Source organism: Eschscholzia californica, unplaced genomic scaffold, assembly GCF_041429995.1.
Source record: "Eschscholzia californica isolate CP2 unplaced genomic scaffold, dmEscCali1.0.p SCAF_4, whole genome shotgun sequence".
NCBI classification, from domain to species: Eukaryota; Viridiplantae; Streptophyta; class Magnoliopsida; order Ranunculales; family Papaveraceae; genus Eschscholzia; species Eschscholzia californica.
Genome location: NW_028238461.1, coordinates 53001371 through 53020290, shown reverse-complemented (window position 1 = coordinate 53020290; position 18920 = coordinate 53001371). Strand labels below are relative to the sequence as shown.

The 18920-nt window shown below is 37.5% G+C and overlaps 3 protein-coding genes across 4 annotated transcripts; 2 read left to right on the top strand and 1 right to left on the bottom strand.

Moving 5' to 3' along the window:
* The first annotated feature begins 312 nt into the window (after positions 1-312).
* Positions 313-1529, top strand: LOC147546059 (FAM210B-like protein). Its single transcript, XM_086633714.1, has 3 exons — positions 313-693; positions 959-1147; positions 1265-1529. The coding sequence occupies exons 1-3, from the start codon at positions 463-465 to the stop codon at positions 1421-1423; spliced, it is 579 nt and encodes a 192-aa protein (XP_086489840.1). The 5' UTR covers positions 313-462; the 3' UTR covers positions 1424-1529.
* A 127-nt stretch (positions 1530-1656) lies between these two features.
* Positions 1657-6945, bottom strand: LOC147546058 (transcription factor E2FA-like). 2 transcript variants are annotated; one of them, XM_086633710.1, is made up of 14 exons: positions 6408-6945; positions 4789-4981; positions 4503-4559; positions 4287-4372; positions 4122-4210; positions 3960-4014; positions 3641-3693; positions 3513-3563; positions 3370-3418; positions 3136-3201; positions 2964-3040; positions 2508-2841; positions 2226-2292; positions 1657-2137 (listed from the first exon to the last, which is right to left on the bottom strand). In XM_086633710.1, exons 1-14 carry the CDS (start codon positions 6600-6602, stop codon positions 2001-2003), a joined length of 1509 nt encoding a protein of 502 aa, XP_086489836.1. In that variant the 5' UTR covers positions 6603-6945; the 3' UTR covers positions 1657-2000. The 2 variants fall into 2 exon arrangements, with proteins under 2 accessions (XP_086489836.1, XP_086489837.1); XM_086633711.1 differs by having other exon boundaries at positions 4789-4978; positions 6408-6925.
* A 4157-nt stretch (positions 6946-11102) lies between these two features.
* On the top strand, positions 11103-18407 carry LOC147546057 (uncharacterized). The gene is made up of 7 exons (XM_086636749.1): positions 11103-14257; positions 15402-15528; positions 15620-15702; positions 16135-16376; positions 17086-17172; positions 17638-17737; positions 17925-18407. The coding sequence occupies exons 1-7, from the start codon at positions 11600-11602 to the stop codon at positions 18123-18125; spliced, it is 3498 nt and encodes a 1165-aa protein (XP_086492875.1). The 5' UTR covers positions 11103-11599; the 3' UTR covers positions 18126-18407.
* The last annotated feature ends 513 nt before the right edge of the window (positions 18408-18920 follow it).

The following is an 18920-nucleotide window of genomic DNA, read 5'->3' as shown; positions in this document are numbered from 1 at the left end:
CTTTACAAGTTACATCTTAAACAAAATACATATAGAGTTGGGGTGGAAGACTCGGATCCGAGTTACACCCCTTGGGAAATTAGGTGACCTATTAAGAGTTGTTTTAGTAATCAGTTAGCATTATTTTGTTTAATTATCTATATATTTATTTTTATTCTTAACGATCCTCGTTTTAAAGGGTTAATCCGGACTTATTAGTATAAATTAGATGTTTTGAAACAACATGGCTTACGTGAAGTAGTCTTTGTTGCTACTTGTCCTTTCTCAGGGCCTCAAGTTCTCATCTTCTCCAGATGACCCACTTTTTACACTGACCAAATTATCCCAGAAAAGATGTGTTTAAGTGTGAGTTCCAAAAGGGTAAAGAAGACATAATCCACCTTCTTCTTTCCTTCACATGTACTTTTTTTTTTTACTTCCAACACAATTCTGGAATAGTTACTTATCTTTTCTCCATAACTAATGGCCTCACCTCTGCTCTTTCCTAATTATCCTTCTTGTTCTTCTTTTTTGTTTCGAAAGAGAAGTGTTTCCACTCTCTGCAATCCTCAATTCAATTCCTCAAAACCCAATTTGAAGCAATTCAGGATAAAAGCTCTAAAAGAAACAACAAAGGAAACAAAAGAAAATCCTTCTTCTTCTTCTGCTGAAGAAATCACTGAAAAATTCGGTCTTGAAGCTGGTCTCTGGAAGGTAAAATTAAAGCTTACCCTTTTCTTCTCTTGTGAAAGTGATTCAATTCCACTAACTTGAAAGAAATGAAATAATTTTTTATTATGTAGTGGGAGTTATTATGTTGTACCATTTTTTATTAGATTCAGATTTTTTTATGGTTATAGACTAATGAAGTTATTAATCATGTTTTTTTTTCAGTTTGAACCTACAATTGATTATCATTTGAAACCCTAGTTTACTAGAATATTTGAGTTCTTTAATGATCTCTGTTTTCCTCCTATAGATATTCAGCTCAAAAGAGGGAGAAAATGATGAAAAAGGAGAGAAGTCTAAAGGTGATCAAGCCAAGGAGCTACTAGCAAAATATGGTGGAGCTTATTTAGCAACTTCAATCACTCTCTCCTTAATCTCATTCTCGCTTTGCTACGTTCTTATTAATGCCGGAGTTGATGTCTCAGTGTTGCTGCAGAAGGTAAAACATCTTAATTCTGCTTGAATCAATTGAACTGATGATCCTTCAAATTATATTGTTTCTTCTTCCATACCCTTATGATATGTCCTAACAATCGATGGCTTAAAAATACTTTAGGTGGGAATCTCGCCGACTGAAACAGGAGAAAAGGTGGGAACTTTTGCCCTAGCATATGCGGCACATAAGGCAGCTTCACCCATTAGGTTTCCTCCAACAGTAGCCTTGACTCCCATTGTTGCAGGATGGATTGGAAAGATAACCCAGAAAGATAAGTAATTTGTATGGGGTAGATACATCCCTTGAATCACACTTCTTTTTGGCATACCTATAACATTAATGTAGAGATTATATACCTGAATGATACTTTCTTCCTATTTCTTTACTCTCTGACAAGCTTCAACCTGAGTTTCAAGAACAATTGTTCATGGTGGATGCCTTTAATGATTCTGAATCCTACGCCTAAAATGATCAATGAACAAACGAAATGATGAATTTTTGCGAATTTGATGTCAGATCTCATACAACATGATTCATTCATATAATCAACTTTGTCCTTAACAAAAGCAAGAGATATAAATTGTAACTAAATAAGGTAGAACGGTAATATACATGCACCAACTTCATATGACAATCATATCCGCTTTCTTACTTCCTCAATAACAGGATCAGAATGCATTACTCAACTTCAGGCAGAAGTAACTTTACCCATGTTCTCAGCAAATTTCTCTGGGATGTTTAGTTCATGGTAACCGTTCTTCGCCTACTCTAGGGGCGAATCTGGTAATACCTCATGTCCAACCAAAGTAAAGGATTCTTGATGAAGTTTGACCCGAAACTTTAGGGGCGGATTTTGTCACCTCTGAGTAGTATTGGCTGCAGATGGTGAATTGAGTATAGTGGGTGGTGGAGTTTGTGGTCGCGGTGAGCTGACAGCAGACATCAGAAACTCCTCTGCCTGAAGTGCATCTACGCCGTCCCAGTCAATGGCCGCTATTGTGGAGTTAGGGGATTCAGTTTTCAAAGATGAATAAGCGAATAGCATAAGAAAACGGAATAAGATTGCGAAAGAAAAGGATACAGTCTGTCTTCCACATGTCTGTGATGCTTACTCCGGCATCCGAAAGAAGCCAGTAATCGGCATCACTCTGAAATAAAAAAGAGAGGGACCAAATGTATAAGTCTATATATGATAACATACTGGCGAAAAAAATAAAATCGTAGAAAGAGAGATAAGACCAATCAGAAATGTAGTTGACGAAATATTACATCGAAAAATTCCTAACAACAACTCAGAAATATGCTTATCCCAGGATAAATCGTTAAGAAAACAAAAACAAATAAAGGAAAAAAGTTGACTTACATCGACATCGGAAGGAACAATTTTCATGATCCCACCCGCATAGTCTTGTGAAGCACTAAAATCCTGGTACATCCTATTAGTATCTTCTCTGTACACTTCAATCTCCTTTCCTCTGTTGTTCGCTGTCACAGTTGCTGGTTCCAGGTGGCTCCCTGAGCTTGATACGGGTGGGTGGCTCCTTGAACTTGTTACGGGTGGGTGTCTCCCTGAACTTGATACTGGTGCCTGGTTCCCTGAACTTGATACTGGTGCCTGGTTCCCTGAACTAGATACAGGTAGGTGGCTTGGAGGCGTTTCAACACCATTAAGTTCTTCAAATTTCTCCTCAAATTGACTAACACAAATCAGGAAAACAAAGTCTTAAATCCTACAATATAAGAATCAATGATACCAAAATAACTAATTCCATTATAACATCAGCACATTTTGTTGTGCACTTGTGGAGATAAAAGGTACCTGACAAGGTAAACGTCAATGGGACCCATGGTGCTTCTGAGAACAATTCTATATCTCCTCTGTGGGTAGTCAACTGCCTGATGATTACATGGAAAATTTTCTTTGTTGGTCAGAAACAAAATGTAACATACAAGATGCTCTTCCTTCTTTTTAAAAGAAAATGTTCTTCTACCTCGTCAGGATCTGGGACTTCCAGTGTGGTGCCATGAGGAGCTTTAATTGCGATAAGGGTCTCATTCTGCTTGAAGAAGATTATTCAGAGCAAAAAAAATTCCAGCTAAACATTAACAAAGAAATAGCAGAAGAAGAAAGTTCGACAATGTGAACCCATGAATTGGCCAATCACAATATCACCCAAGTTAAAAGTCAGTCAGTTACATGGTATAGAGAGAGAGATAAAACGAACCTGAAAGCAGGGTAGAGTTTTGATGTCTTCTTCAGTCACAAATAGCCACCTAAAATTGGAAAAGAAACAAATGGAGTTAACACTAGAATAATTAATTAATGGGTTAATTTATTGAAATAAACACATGAGGGAAGAGTTTCTACTTTTGACAGTTTTCATCTTCACTAAGGTCCCTCAATCTTTCCTGCATTTCTCTAAAACAAAGTAGAAGCGTCAGCTTAATTCGAAGTTGCAAATAAAAAGCATAGAGCATTGCAATTGATTTCAAAACCTTATTCGATCATCTAAGCTGCGTTCTTGCATTGAAAGGTTTTCAACTTCTGCCTGCAGAATAAGAGTGAGCTTAGATAAAACCACCAGAGTAAGCCTAGATGAAACTGGTAATTCAAAACACAGAAAACATGTTCTGAAGTTATGCAATCGTGGTTTATCTAACATAATGGCAACAAAAGGTGTGAAAATTGAAAATACTATGCACAGTACAATTTGAAAGAACCAAAAGACAAGTAAAAAAGGAAACTAATAATAAAAAAATAACATATGAAGCTAAAAGAGCAAGATGAAAAGAAACATTAGCTGCTTCTACGTACCTGTAGAAGGGTAATGTCATCGTCAACCTCCCCCGACCTTGCAACATCAAGACCCCTAAAACCAAAAACCCAATGCTTAAATAAATTAATGTGCATCAAATGCTTAAAGTTTTCTTGAACTTTTCCAAAGAAACTGAAATATTGACATATATCCTAGATTACTTCCAGCGAATTCTGTTCTTAAGCTTCTTCTCTATAAGTCCAATCCCTTCCAGAACGTTTGTAATGTCATATATCCTCCTCTTCTGTACCTGCATCAACAAATTCTTCAAGCTTAGAACATCATGAAACAATAGCAAGGTTTATTTGGGTAGTAAGAAAGATCACCTCCAATGTGTCGGCAGCATTGTTTAGATCAAGAATGCCATCTTCCGCATGTTTGATTAAATTGATAAACTTTTTAGTCAACAGACCTGAAAAGAAGATCATAGCACGTCGAGCTCACTTAGAATGCAGTCTCATGTTAACTTAAATGGTATGAATCCAGCAGCTAAAACACTACCATTTATAAGCCATATCTATCAGGGCAACCAGGACAATTACCTAGAGAGCTGTCGTAACGGCACGTACCAGCTGGAGTGAGAGGATTGCCAGGTGAACCTACACGTATCACAAGACAAGCATTTCAATATTTTTTTCATTTACTTCTCTCTTTCCTTTTTTCTCTGCCAGTAATAGATGTGTTAGAAATAATATTATGACAAGCATAACCAGAAGTTCTTAGGCCAGTAAATAAAGCATCAATACAACAAAGAGTGATGAAATGCGTTCACTGAGATATCTTTGGTTGATATAAAAGACCAATCACTCATCAAGAAATACTTCTTACCAGCATTTGAAATTGGGGTTTGAGGCGCAGATCGGTTGTACTTTGAGACCTTTGATCTGCTGTATATCCGACCACCTTTTCCTGATACAGGTGTTCGGAGGGGGCTGTTAACGACTTCGGTGTACCCAGGACTATTAGTCCAGACACTTGATTCGGCAACAAATTCTTCTGTTTCATTCTTCCGCTTCATCTGCTAAACCCCCACATATTTTGCACAATTGCTATTAGTAAGCATGTTGATTATTTGTATCACATATTTGAGTCGTAGGAAGATAAAATAGGAGGTCACAAAATCATTAACTCAACCCAATGGTGGTGGATGTATTGCCCCGAATAACAGAGTTGGTAAAGTATTCCATTTAGATGCAAGTAATATAAATGATTAAGCAAGCTAAGCCATCAAATCAAACATGATACCAGTTTATCTAACAACTATGAGAATGATTCATCAGGTTCTCCCTAGCAAGCTAAACAACATCAGTTTCTTGGGCATTCTTCTATTTGAGTGGGAAGTCTAAATGCTCCATTCTTGGACACACACACACACAAGTAACAATTTGAAGTAAGAAAAATGTTTAGACCCACACGTTGTTCTATGTTTTTAAAGTTCAAACAAAAAATAGCTATAATTTAAAAAATAAAACAACAATGAGGGTGTTACAATCACTGTAATGATATTATAGTATCCCGGTATCCCCACTATCTCACCAACGTCCAACGATCATATATGACGACTTGTATTACATTTTTTGGAGCACTTATCGATTACCACCCGTAATTACAGTTCAAAGAGGAAGAGAGCTTCAAGTGAAGAACTTGTATTACATTGTCAAGGTGCCGACATTTTAATGATATAACGTATGGCAAAGAATCATAATTAACCTTCTTCAAGCCAAGTAGACTTCACCTAATATTCAATAGCTCTTCAACTTGCACATAACTCATTTCCATGCATTCTTGAACGAGCAAATCCCTTGGGTCAATCAGTTGTACAGTGCATGAAATGTGGCACCGAACTCGCAACTGCAGATGAACTGTTGTATTTTCCATTCTATTTCATTTGAGTTTGAAACATTTCATGCTAGGAATCAGCAAGCGAGTTACTCAATTAGACCCGTGATTTACAACTACGAGCAAATTAACTAGGTTATCCTAAATGCTCTCGCGACGCTCACGAAAATCATGGAGGTCGAATTCCTAATCTGCCTACACTTTGTTTGAAGTAAGGAACTTTTACCATACCCTTTTCCGAATTACTGTTAGATCCTTGCACAGGAGTTATGAACCATAAACCTATGAAGGTTAGCTGAATCAGATGTGCAACCACAAATACCGGGCTGCTTTCAGTAGCCAATTAGATAGATCATGAACGAAACTACAAAAACTAAGTGAGAAACGCAGTTATTTGTTTGATCCAAACCAAAGATGGAGTGAAATTACTAAATCAAAATACAGTAATTAGTCAAATTTAACACCATAAACAAAAATTCAGCTCTCAAACTCGAAAAGAATCACATAATCAGGACGATAAACACCTGAGAAAATCAATATCAGCGGAATTATCAAGAAATTAAGCAAACAATTATAGAAACCTAAGCGCGCTATAAAATCAAACTTACGGGAGGGGATTTAACAACAATGGCCTCAACTTCTTCATCAGCAACTCTACGATTACCACCATTAGAGAATCGATGATAATCTTCAGATGGAACAAACGGCGGCTTCATCGATGAAAACGGTGGATGACGTTTCAAGGATTGCATGATCTGAGCAGACGGCTGTACCGAGCGACTAGTAGCTCGATTTTCAGACATCACAACTCCGGGATAAAGTTTAGGTTTCTTCGAAGTCGTATCAGTCAATAAACCAAAACCCTCTTCTTTTAGTATTTCTTTTTTCAACGGAATCGGATCGATTTGATCGAGGAGGTTTGAAGGTAAGAATCGAGTAGAGAGAGAGAAATCGGGGGAATTAGGGCAGAAAGTTGATGGATGAAAGGGATGATGAGAGAGAATGAATGGGATCTGAGTATCTGAGTTCTTGGGGAGAGAGAAAGAGAAGAGAAGAAAAAAAAAGGGAGAAAACGAGGGAAGGAGGGAAAAGGGTTCGGATAGATATGGAGGGAACTAGGAATGCAAAATTAAGAAAATATTCTTTGTTTTTAAAGAGAAATATATTTAGACCAAAATCAGTCAATAAAACTGTAAAATTATATATAATTAAAGTTTAATTCTCAGTTAATATGTGTGATTTACCTAAATATGATGTAATTAATTAAAAAGAGTTACAGGGTTTTAGTTAGGTGTCCGACAGTTTGATTTACTGTCAATTTTTTTTTGTCGTACATTCAATTTCCACCTTTACGACATTATTTCAATTTTTTTCATTTGTCAAACTCAAATTTATTTCTCCTCCACTTCATCTTCCGTTCCTTCCAATTCACCTACTTCAGCCTAAGAAGGTTACCGGCAGAAGGTCTCTGTCTAGCCACCTTCATTTTTTCTTGAACTCTTTTATCTCTGTCTATCATAACTTTCACTACCACCACCTTCCCCGTTTTTTTCTCCTTTTCACTTCTTTATTTTTGTCTTTTTCTATCTCATTTTATTTCTCTTCCTCCCTCTTTCTCTTTCCCTCATTCCCACCCTCTATTTGTTTCATCGATAGAGAGAACCCCTTCGTTGGAACTTCCTTTGTGTCGGATTTCCAGATCTAGACGAAGAGGGTTTCCTTTGCGCCTAGTTTCTAAACGAAGATGGCTTCGTCCATTCGTCTGGAATAGACAGAAGAGCTTTAAAAAATTAAGGTCGTTGACAGAAAGTCGTTAAAAAAAATGATACTAGAAGAATGTGGTAACGGTAAAAACGAAAGATTTGATAAAAGTTTCAGGGTCAAATCGAATTGTTATACACAATTGAGTGACTCGAACTTCCAAACATTCATGGAGACCAAAACAGTCAACTGGTTACAAATAAAAATCCAAAATAAAATTAACCCAAAAAAAATAAAAAAACCCACGAAAAAAGAGGGGATATCTAGAGGCACCCATATTGTTGTTGTAGGCGGCCCCGTACACATAAAATCCTTTGAAAAGTTTGCCTCAGACTAGACGTCTATAACAGAAATGTGGGACGCCTATAGATATTTACCAATACCCATATTTGCACCACAGGGTTATGAGGATCCACGGGAAGCAAAATGTATTAACTGGATTACTTTTATTGAACGATACAATTTTTGTTTTGAACTTCTAACTTTATAATTATATATCTGGTTTTAATAAAATATATATCTACAATTTTGTATAAGTTTTCAAAAAAGATATGGTCTTAATATGTGTTTCGCGTTTGCTATAGGCGAATTAAAAAGTCACAATATTTTTCGTAAAAATCGTGTAACAATTTTAAAGGTGCCACCAAATCTCGGATGAATCTAAGTTGATTTTTTTACTCTAGATAATTTGTTTAAGCAGGAATCACACACATCAAACTACACTTGTTCCTGAAAAAATAATAATAAGTGGAGTATTACACTTCACAATTAGTCTTTAATTAGACAAACTGACCTAAAACTAGTTGATTATCAATAATTAATAGTTGTTAGGGTTATTTCCCAAATAACCCTCAACTTTGTGACCGGTTTCCTGCCTAGCCCCCTACTTTATCAAAAATATCCAGATGGTCCTCTTTTTAAGATTTCGTTATAACATTGTTAACTAGTCATCACTTCTCTCTCCTCCATCTCATCACATCTCTCTGCCACTTCATCTTCTCGCCACCTCATCGTCTTCACCGGCAAAGGTCGCCGCCTGGCGACCTTCAACTCAAAAAAAAATATTTATTTTTTCTCTCTCCTCTCTCTTTCTCTAAAAAAAATAATTATTTCCTCTCTCTCTCTAGAATTCTAGAGAGAGGGGAGAGGTATGTTTCAAGAACCTTAAAAGAGAAATGGGTTAGAAAGAGAAGAAGAAAAGAAATAAGGAACGTATAAGAATAATTATCAATGAAAGGGTAGTTATAGAATTAAAAAAATCAAAAGTTAATGTTAATCGGTAATTTCAGAAAAATAGATCAATTTTGAATTTACGAAAAGTAGAGGACTAAAAAAGAATCTGATCACGAACTATGGGGCAAAAAGAAAATAACTCAAAAATGATACCACAACTAGGGGTGGGAGTCGGTCCGGACCGGTCGGTATCGGACTCTAACTTCATCGAACCGGTCGACTCGGACATAAACTGTTGGCGACCACCTATTTACTCGGGCGGACTCGGACGGTCACTCTCAAGAATTCTTTGTCCATTGACCGTCCAAGACCGTTTATTTTACCGGTCCAGTCGGACACCGGACGGTCTCGGTCCGGACTTTCCAACAAATTTACTTAATTTAGAACTTTATTTTTATTACCACAAAAAAAATTACTTACAAATGAAGATGTTTAGCCCAAGAAATCAAAAGTAAATATAAAAAAGAAAAAAAACAGTTGATCATCATTTGACAAGATATAATTAAGCCATGCACTAATGTTTGGTCTTCCAGAGGACTACATGACTATAGCCAACGATCATCATATATTCATATGTCTATAAAATTCAACGGTCAACTTCTAAAAATGAGGACAGTTTAGTCGGTCAACCTATTCGGTCACTCGTACCGGTCGGTCAGCGGTCGGTCCTTCGACATAGAATTTTGACCATGACCGTCCGCCAATTCTTTCGGGCCGGTCGGACACTGACCGTTATGACCATCGGGTGTCCATGGACACTTTTTATCTCGGTCGAACGGGTCGGATAGCGGTCTTCCGGATCTTTTTCCCACCCCTAACCACAACTCTTTCAAACAGCGGTTCCTTGCTCTCATAAGCAGGTCCTCTGTGAGTTACAACGTGCACAAAACTATCACATGCACTGCCTACACGTGGATAACCATGTCATATGCCACGTCACGAAAACCAACCCATGTTCTTTCATACATGGCCAGCGCTTTGGGAAAGCAAAATAGTTTCCGGAGTTTGAAGACTTGGTCAAAAATTGGTCAATTTTGTTTGACAATTTTATTTTGTAAGTTGTTAAAGGGAAATAAAAATAAAAATAAAAAACACTCCACCTCACCTCACTCTCTCTCCACCTCATCGTCTCTCTCCACCACTCTCTCTTCTCCGACCAGGTCGCCGGCGGGAAATTTCTCGACCGGCGACCTGGTCGGAGGAGAGAGAGAGGTGAGGTGGAGGGTTTTTTATTTTATTTTTATTTTGAAACATATTCCCCATAAAATATGTTTCCCCGGAAAATTTTCAAAATTTTGCATATTCCCTTTAAAATTTCACACTCCGGAAACTGTTTAGCTTTCCTCAAAACGTTGGCCTTCATACATATAGGATCTTTGTTTCACCCGAGATTTGTTCGTAAACTTAAAAAGTGGGTGAGGAAAACCACATAATGACAAACTGCGATTTATCATTTCCATCGTCCAACTTTGGGGCGAGTACGTTCTAAAAAAAAAAACTTCGGGGTGAGTTGTGGTTATAACTCATAACGTGAGTGAACATTACAGTTCCAAACCATTGATGCTCTAAGCAAAGTTTTCATGTACAAAATCTCCGAGGATGGAAAAACAAAAAAGAAATAGCCAAACACAATCTTGACAGAGGGTCGTCAATTGACTGACAGAGATCACTCTCTGTCTCTCTCTTCGCCTCCATGTTTGTTATCTCTTCCTCTATCTGAATTTTGACAAAGGAGATAACTCTCTCGCCAAAAGTCTTGCATCTCGATCTGGTGCTTCCAGAGATCTGAAAAAAGTCGCCAGAGTTAGGGTGGAAGTGGGAAGGGAAGAAGGAGAAATAAAAAAGTGAAAAGACATTAGAGGTGGTGTTTGGAAAAACAAATAGTTTCAAGGTGCTTTTGTTGCTTTTTTTTTTTTTTGTTAAGAGAAGGTGCTTTTGTTGCTACCCAACAAAAAAAACTGCTTTTGTTGCTACCCATATGGTGTTGAGGAAAGTATTTTTATTTGAACAATTTAGCGATACTCCTTCACCACTAATGTCTAATTAGCGATATTCTTTTTCCGTTATATATTAGTGAAACTCCCTTTGCACTCAAAAGTACGAAAACACTCTTATGCTTATTATTTAATTTATTTTTTTCTTCAATCTCTTATATCTCTTCAATGCTTTGCCGACGTATCTTCATTAGAGGTGAGGTCGTGAGGGGCATGCTACATTACCTTTTTTATTTTTCCAATACATGCGTTGTACAGCTGACTGTGTAAGCCACATCATCTGCCAAGTGTCTCCCTGTTCTATTCCACTTCTCTATACAGTACTTGTACTGTTCTGCTGCCACTCTTCCTCTTTTTCTCTCTCTAACTCTTCCACTTTCTCTCTCTAGACACTGGTTACATCTCTCTCTCCTAATTCATCTCTGTCTCTGCAAAATTACCCAGCGATTCTGTCTCCACGTTATAATGGCTATTCTTCGGCAAATACTTCTTTCATCGTTCTTAACCATCTCCTTTGTGCGAAATTTCAATGCTTCCACATTTTATCCGGTTGCTGTGAAATTTTAAATGAAGCGCGCTACTTTTCTAGTAAGTTGCTTTGGTTTTGCTTGAATCTTTTGTTGTTTTAGGTTTTTTTTTCTCTTCGTTTCTCCATATAACTTGTTCATTTCAAAGGTTCGTTGTTCTTCTGACTCTGTACGAAAAAAAAGTATTATATAGTCAATCTGAACTAAATTGATGTCCCGGAACCCGTTGAAAACCCTATTTTAGTGTGATTTTGGGACGCCAGTAGTTATATTTGGGGGTGAAATATGGCATTACCCAAACTTGTTGGTTTTACAGTTGAGGTCGGAGAAATCTATTATCCGAGTAAGAAACAAATGTGGGTTTCCTCTTTGCATGAATCATTTTCTGGAAGTAGAAAAATTGATAATCCAAGTAAAAATGAAGGGAAGAGATTTAGTATTTTTGATGTCAATGTACATGAAATGTATGGGGTTTCCAGTGATATAAGGAAGGAAACTAGTACTAATGTTAGTTCTGATAATAATAATAATAAGAAGAAGAAGCCCCCAGAAAAGAAAAGAAACCCTAATAAGAAATCAAAATTGACAAAAGAGGATCCTGATTGGTTGCCTGAACATGATAGTCCTGTTACTAATTCAATGTGTAAAAGATTGTGTTCAGTTAATAGTCAGATTAGAAAAATCACATCAATGGAAGATGATGAGGGAGTAGATATTGCAAAGAAATGTAGTTTTGAGAATATGGGTTCTCCTGATAACTTAAAGAATCTCCTGTCATCAGCTGGCTGGAAGGTTATGTGTGAGAAAGCTTCCAATGATCCCATTTATGTGTCTCCAACTGGTTCTGTTTACGGGTCTCTTCCAAAAGCGTTAGAGGTATTTTCACGCGATTCTTCTAAACGACGTATTGAGAAGAATTGCTGTTTATCTCCAACAATTAGAAGTTCCACTGAACATGTCGAGGAAAGAATTAGAATAGTGGATATGAGCAGTACAAGGACTAGAACAGGAATGGAACCCATTCAAGAGAATATGGAATTACGACAACAGAAATTTGATGGAGACAATGAGAAAGAAGCATCAAGACAGTCGGTGAGAATGGGTTGTACAGAGGTGCATAAAGTTACTCCACATGATCAGGAGAAGTCTTCTATTCGAAATGAGAGCTGCCATAGTCAAAACGAATTGGATTGTAGCAATGTAGTACTGGCACTAGTAGCACCTTATAGTGATGAATGTGTCACCGATATCCACCAACATGACAAACTTATTGGAGATAACAGACCCATGTTTGAAAATGGGGAACATTTGCCAACAGATAGAAAATATGATAAGGAAATGAGGGAAGGTGAAAAACGCACATGTAAATCTGTACTCGAGTCAAAAGAGAATACTGTACATAAACCAGAGAATGGAAATGGAGAAGCCAAGGAAGTTTTCTCGGTGCCAAAGGAAACGGCACATGGAGAACTGCACGAGGAGATGGTGGTAAATAAGAAACATAATTTTTCTATAAAAGATGAATGCCTGAATCATGATAAGAACACTTGTAATTGCTTTGGTCTGAGAGTAACAAAGAATGATCATAACAATAATCCTGATAAGTACCAGAATAGGGAGCGTCAGAAGGTTAGGAGGTCCTCTCGTATCAATGGGAGGCATGTGCCTGTGGACGATGAACTTGATATGGGATGGTGGGATGTTGAATTAGATTCGTTTGCTTCTGTAGAAATGCCAAAATCTGACAATGTTATAGTAAAAGAAAAACCTGGCAGAAAACAAATTGACATAGAAGGATCCCCGGTCTCAGAAAAGATGAGATATAGAAAAGTACGAGACTTGATGGTGTCATCCGCTGTGGAGGAGAAAGCAGAATCCTGTAATTCTATTGACACATTAATGCAGAAAGTGCTATCACCAAAGGAGGCGGATAAGCAAAACCGTACAGAAGCCTCGCCAAATCCAGAAGAAATGACTGTCCAAGAAGTAAATCAGATGCCAACATCTAGCTTTGCTGATGAGAATCGATTATCCTGTACTGAAGATGAGTGCTCAACTAATGAAACCGAAAAGTTTGACCGTGACAAGAATGATCAAGATGGGGACAGCAAAATGCACCAAGATGGTGAATTGGTTGGTTCAAGAAGGTCTAGTCGCATAAATGGGAGGCATGTTGCTGTAAATAGCGAAATTGATGCAGAGATCTTGAGTGATTTTATGGATTTCTCCAGTTCTGCAGCCAAGCAACCTTCTGTGAAGGATTTTGGTTACCAAAATGTAAGGAATCAGAAGCTGTTGGAGACCCACGAGGGGATAGAGGCCTTTTTCCATGAAAAGTCATTTTTGGGAATGAAGAATAGTTTTGTCAAAAGTCTGACGACAGAAAAACACTCTTCATCTAGGAGCAAAAGGAAGTCAGTTAGTGACAGATGCTCGAATGGGAAAAAGAAGAGAAGGAGAAGGGGTGGGTGCAGTCTTAGTGTAAGAACTATAAAAGGTGATATTGATGAAACATTATTGTCAGAAGCAAAACTTACCATCTTATCTTGGTTGATTGAATCTGGTATATTTGCTGAATATGCAAAAGTAGTTTACAAACTGAAGGAGGATAATAGAACATTGAGAGGTATGGTTACCAGAGGAGGAATTTGGTGTAGCTGTTGCAAACAGTTTTTGGCTTTGTTAGAGTTCGAAACTCATGCTGGTAGTTACCTTCACCAACCCTGGAATAACACTTATCTCACCTCTGGTAAGTCGCTGATGCAATGCCTCAGTGAAGCGTGGGAGAAGGAAAAGATAGAAAGACAAATTGGGTTTCGGTCAGTAGGAATTGACGACGCAGATCCTAGTGATGATACCTGTGGAGCCTGTGCTGATGGTGGACGCTTGCTATGCTGTGATACGTGCACTTCAACTTTTCACCAAGAATGCTTGATGCTCAAGGTATTGTATATTGTCCTTGTTCTTTGTTCCTTATCTTCATAGTCAATCGACATACTTTGCTTTTCAGTATCTGGTTGGAGATGATTGTCCTACGATAATACTTAATAAGAACAATTTTCAATTTAATTCACCCAATGATCCTTAGCATAGTTCTTTATTCCTCGTTTCTGTCTCTGCCTTTGATAAATTCCTCTTACACTGTTTTTGTTGTTTATGCTTTCACTGTTTCACATCCTCTTATGCTGAAGATTAGGATTTATGATTGTAAGCATGACATTTGTGCTGCCAATATCAATACTTAATCCTGCTGAGAGCTTTAATCGTGTAACTTGTGTTTTGTTACTATTATGGAAACATAGAAGTTAGGATGTTATCATTTCTCCTTGTGAGAATAGTCCCACATGGGAGAAGGGGTAAGTAGCAACCAAAAATATAATGTATAGGTCCTCTCCACTCATTGCCAATTGGTTTTGAGTTGGATGACTGCAAACTTAACATGGTATCAGAGCTAGGCCCGCACGTGATAGGCTTAAAAGCCACACGTGCTCCGCGTCACCCGAAACAAAAAAAAAACACGTGTTAGGCTAACCGCGCCACACATGAGGGGGCGTGTGAGAATAGTCCCACATGGGAGAAGGGGTATCTAGCAACCATGAATATAATGTATAGGTCCTTTCCACTCATTCCAATTGGTTTTGAGTTGGGTGACCACAAACTTAACACTCCTAGTTACACCTTGTACAATATTGCGCCATCCTAATTTGGAAACTAAGAAACCAATCAATTAGAAAGTGTACAATTGCAAGCTTGCTTTTTTGTTGTTCTATACGTTGTTCAAGTTCAATAGTGTGAATTATTCTTTTTGAAACTGGTTTTATATTGATCATGGTGCAAAGGCTGTTACATCAAAGAACTCATAAAGGAAAATCACTAATACTATTACTCTTATGCATGGAATACATCTCCCCATTTTAACTAAAAGATCACGGAATGTAACTCCATTGAATACCGAAGCTGGGGATGCCCATAGGTAAAGTAGTCGTTTCGTACTAATTAATAATTATAATGTGATCCGTAATGTTTTCAATTTCTTGAAAGATTCTCCCATTCCTATCCACATTCTCACTTATTTCCTACTTTTCAGTCTCTTCCAGAAGGCAATTGGCATTGCCCATATTGTAGTTGTACCTTCTGCTTGAAGGCTGAATGTGGGCAAGCTAAATTTGATGGGTCTACGAGGTTGCTCAGTTGTTATCAATGTCGCTGTAAATGTAAGTTAACGTTGTTGTCGTTGTTTACTTGAATTATTGAGGTGTCAACTTGGCCTTAATATGACCATTCACTCAAATTTTCCTCATGCAGATCACAGAGAATGTGTTTTGGAAGGCAACATGGAGAAGATGAGTTTGGACTCGCTATTATATTGCGGAAAGAATTGCAAGAAGGTTTCCCTTTGTTTACTATCTAGAACTTTGTGGCTCCGAATATTCTTTTCTATATATTATTTTGCAAGTTAATAAACCAAGTCTATTTCTTCATCAACCGAGATTATGCTTGTTCTATTTGCCATCAGAAATTTATGGTAGGTTGCTCATATGATGCTCTTTTTAGTGTACCCCTTCACATTTAAATTGTGTTGTTAATTTCCTAATTGTAGAATACTCGGCCATTTCTGAGCTATGACTAGGCCTGACTAGTGGAGTGCCTACAAGTTACTAGTGAATAATAATTCTCTCCCTCTCTCTCTCTCTCTCTACATATATATATATATACATACATATTTATGTATGCGTGTGTGTGTGAAGAAAGATCACAATATTCACGCAACTAGTGTCTTTTATATTTCCGTAATGATAACTTCTATGCTTAATTTATAGGTAGCCTCTGGCCTGTCAAGATTTCTTGGAGCATCAAACTCTATAGGTGGAGGATTTTCCTGGACTCTACTTAGGCGAATTGATGAAATGGAGAGTATTGGTTCAGTTTTAACTGAATGTTGTATTCTGGAATGCAACACAAGGCTTTGCTTGGCGCTTCTAGTGCTGTATGAATGTTTTATGCCTCTGGTAGATCCCAGAACCGGTATTGATATGATAAGTCAAGCAGTTTATAATTGTGGGTACGTTGCATCTGCGTACTAGTTTTCATCATCCAATGGAATTTTGAGACTTTCAATTGCTTTCAATTTCCTGCGCTTCGGCAAGGTACTTAGTATGTCATTTAAACTAAACACAACCTAATTTGGCAACAAAGTTTGACCTTTTTATGGATTTATGAAGCTACCTGATGATTCATCTCCAGTCTGATTCATAACTTAATTTGGTTTCAAGTGATTAACTGGTACTTTTAGAAAACTTCTACTCCTTCAGTTACAGACCAAGTTCTTTCTTTCTCCCAGTGAGTAGAGTATATTGCATCAGAAACAGTTTTAAGTAGGTCAGGCGAGATAAACGATGATATGTTTTTTCGGTGTAAAGCAATTTGAACTTCTGCAAAATTTGTGCTTTAAAAGAGTTGCATGATTCTTCATTACTGGATACAGATAAGACAGACAGGATAGCGCCATTGCCCTGACTTTTTTAAGCTCTTTTGACTATACTTCTGTTATTATGCAAATTATTCTTCCTTGTTATGCACAGTACCAATTGCTTAATGAATTTATTCACCATGCATTTTATTTTTTGTACTTCATCATCGTCGACATTATATTATTGTCATTATGAAGTGAACCCAACATCAATTTCCAAGTACAAGAGTTGCCATGTACAGATCTGTGGTTACTAACCTTCTTTAGTATCTTGACTCTTTTGAATCAACTGTCTATCCAGATCAAATTTCAAGCGTCTGGACTATGAAGGGTTTTACACTGTGCTTCTGGAGATGGACGATGAGATCATTTCAGTAGCAACATTAAGGTACGCGAACAATATGCTGCTGCGATCTCCTGTAATTTTCTTGATCAGTTGAATCTCAACCTTCTGCTTTCCGAAACACGCAAAGTGAATGTGATTCGTGTGAAAATGCTTAGTTTTGATAAAAAAAAAACTGAATGCACCAGTAGTGCGATGGATCTTCTCGGACCCACATATGAGGAGTTGTGCTATGTTTCAGCATTTCTTGAATATGAAGTAGATCAGGGATAATTAATAGAATGTGATTTCTTTCTAAGTTAGTTGATGGCTTTATCTTTTATGCTTTCTGCTATGCACTCTGTCGAGAGCCTTGATACCATCCATGGGGATACATGAAACTGGTTCTTGATATCAGGCATAAATTTTGAGGCTAAGCATCTATATGGACAAATTGTCAACTAAGGTTGTGATTGGTACTTGTCATGGGTTTCTGAGTTCACACGCTGAGTCTGTTGCTGTCCTCTGTAGGCTCCACGGGACACGTTTAGCAGAAATGCCATTCATTGGAACACGCCCTACATATAGACGGCAAGGAATGTGTCGTCGACTTCTCAACGCCATTGAGGAAGTATGTGACTTCTGCTCCTCCTTTTTCAAAAAGCTATCTTAACAATATTTGATCACACTTACTTGATTATTAAGCTCTTGTATGCACTGGTTAGAAGTTCAGTTGAAGTTTATTCACCACTTCCATTTCATACTGGAGTATTTAAAATCTACTAGTGCTGATGGTTTGATTATGGGAAATTTACCAGATGTTGTGTTCATTACATGTGGAGAAGCTGATAATACCTGCTACTTCTGATATGGTGGAGACATGGATGAAATCCTTCTCATTCAAACAGTTGGAAGCGTTCCATCATGACGAAATTCGAAACTTAAACATGGTTCTTTTTGCAGATACAACATTGTTGCAGAAGTCCATATGCTACCCAAAGTTCAACAGAGGTAACTAACATTAGGTGATAGTGTGCTAATGAATCCTTCTACTTGATTGCGTCATAGTTGCTGAATCAAAATCCCTGACTGATATAATCAAGACTTGTCTGACAAGTAATATTGCCTTTTTGTTTGTAAGTATATATAACCTCCAGTGAAAAGGGTCATATTGGTCATTTCTTCCTCTCACCATATGAAATCACTTGTCTAGAGTTTTGTTGTAGATGTAAGTTCATATGACTTAATCGATGAAATTACAGGCCTTTCAGGTCTTTATAATGAAAATACCATTCAAAGTCTGTCGTAATATTCTGTGATCAAGTGATATGAGTCAGGATGAGCGAGTTTGGTGGTGCCGATAAAACCTCCCTTAGAGGCGTAAAAGGCCAGAGTGTAGGTGTTCTGTCAGTGGGTTCTTGCCAGTTCAACCCGCAGGGCGGAGTGGCAAGGGGGATTTTACAGGCGTCCTCAGGCTGGCTCTAAAGCCTATATATTGTTTTCCCACGAGCAAGATAAAAAGGAACGTTCTAAGAAACTGAATCGCACCAATTTAAACCTCGAATTAGATTTCGATCTCACTTAAGAAAAAAAAAAGTGGAGGAAGTCAATTTATGCGGCTGCCTTAGCTATTTGTTCTAATCAGTGGAAGTTAATATGTACCTTTCTAGGTGTGTAAAGGCCATGTTTAACTTTATCTTATTATAATATGTTCATCAGCTAGAACAAAATAATTGAATTCTTGTCTGTTTGGTGATAATTGTTTATGCATGAATTCGTGCATGTATATATTTAAATCCTTATATTGTCTGGAC

What these genes read in the sequence shown, in the direction of transcription:
- LOC147546058 (XM_086633710.1), bottom strand. Translation starts at nt 6,602, where the DNA reads ATGTCTGAAAATCGAGCTACTAGTCGCTCGGTACAGCCGTCTGCTCAG. An exon ending in TTGTTGTTAAATCCCCTCCC is followed by an intron (nt 4,982 to 6,407) that starts GTAAGTTTGATT and finishes GTGGGGGTTTAG; the next exon opens with CAGATGAAGCGGAAGAATGA. An exon ending in AGCTTAGATGATCGAATAAG is followed by an intron (nt 3,564 to 3,640) that starts GTTTTGAAATCA and finishes ACTTTGTTTTAG; the next exon opens with AGAAATGCAGGAAAGATTGA.
- LOC147546059 (XM_086633714.1), top strand. Translation starts at nt 463, where the DNA reads ATGGCCTCACCTCTGCTCTTTCCTAATTATCCTTCTTGTTCTTCTTTT. An exon ending in TTGAAGCTGGTCTCTGGAAG is followed by an intron (nt 694 to 958) that starts GTAAAATTAAAG and finishes TTCCTCCTATAG; the next exon opens with ATATTCAGCTCAAAAGAGGG. An exon ending in TCTCAGTGTTGCTGCAGAAG is followed by an intron (nt 1,148 to 1,264) that starts GTAAAACATCTT and finishes AAAATACTTTAG; the next exon opens with GTGGGAATCTCGCCGACTGA.
- LOC147546057 (XM_086636749.1), top strand. Translation starts at nt 11,600, where the DNA reads ATGGCATTACCCAAACTTGTTGGTTTTACAGTTGAGGTCGGAGAAATC. An exon ending in TTATCAATGTCGCTGTAAAT is followed by an intron (nt 15,529 to 15,619) that starts GTAAGTTAACGT and finishes TTCCTCATGCAG; the next exon opens with ATCACAGAGAATGTGTTTTG. An exon ending in GCGGAAAGAATTGCAAGAAG is followed by an intron (nt 15,703 to 16,134) that starts GTTTCCCTTTGT and finishes CTTAATTTATAG; the next exon opens with GTAGCCTCTGGCCTGTCAAG.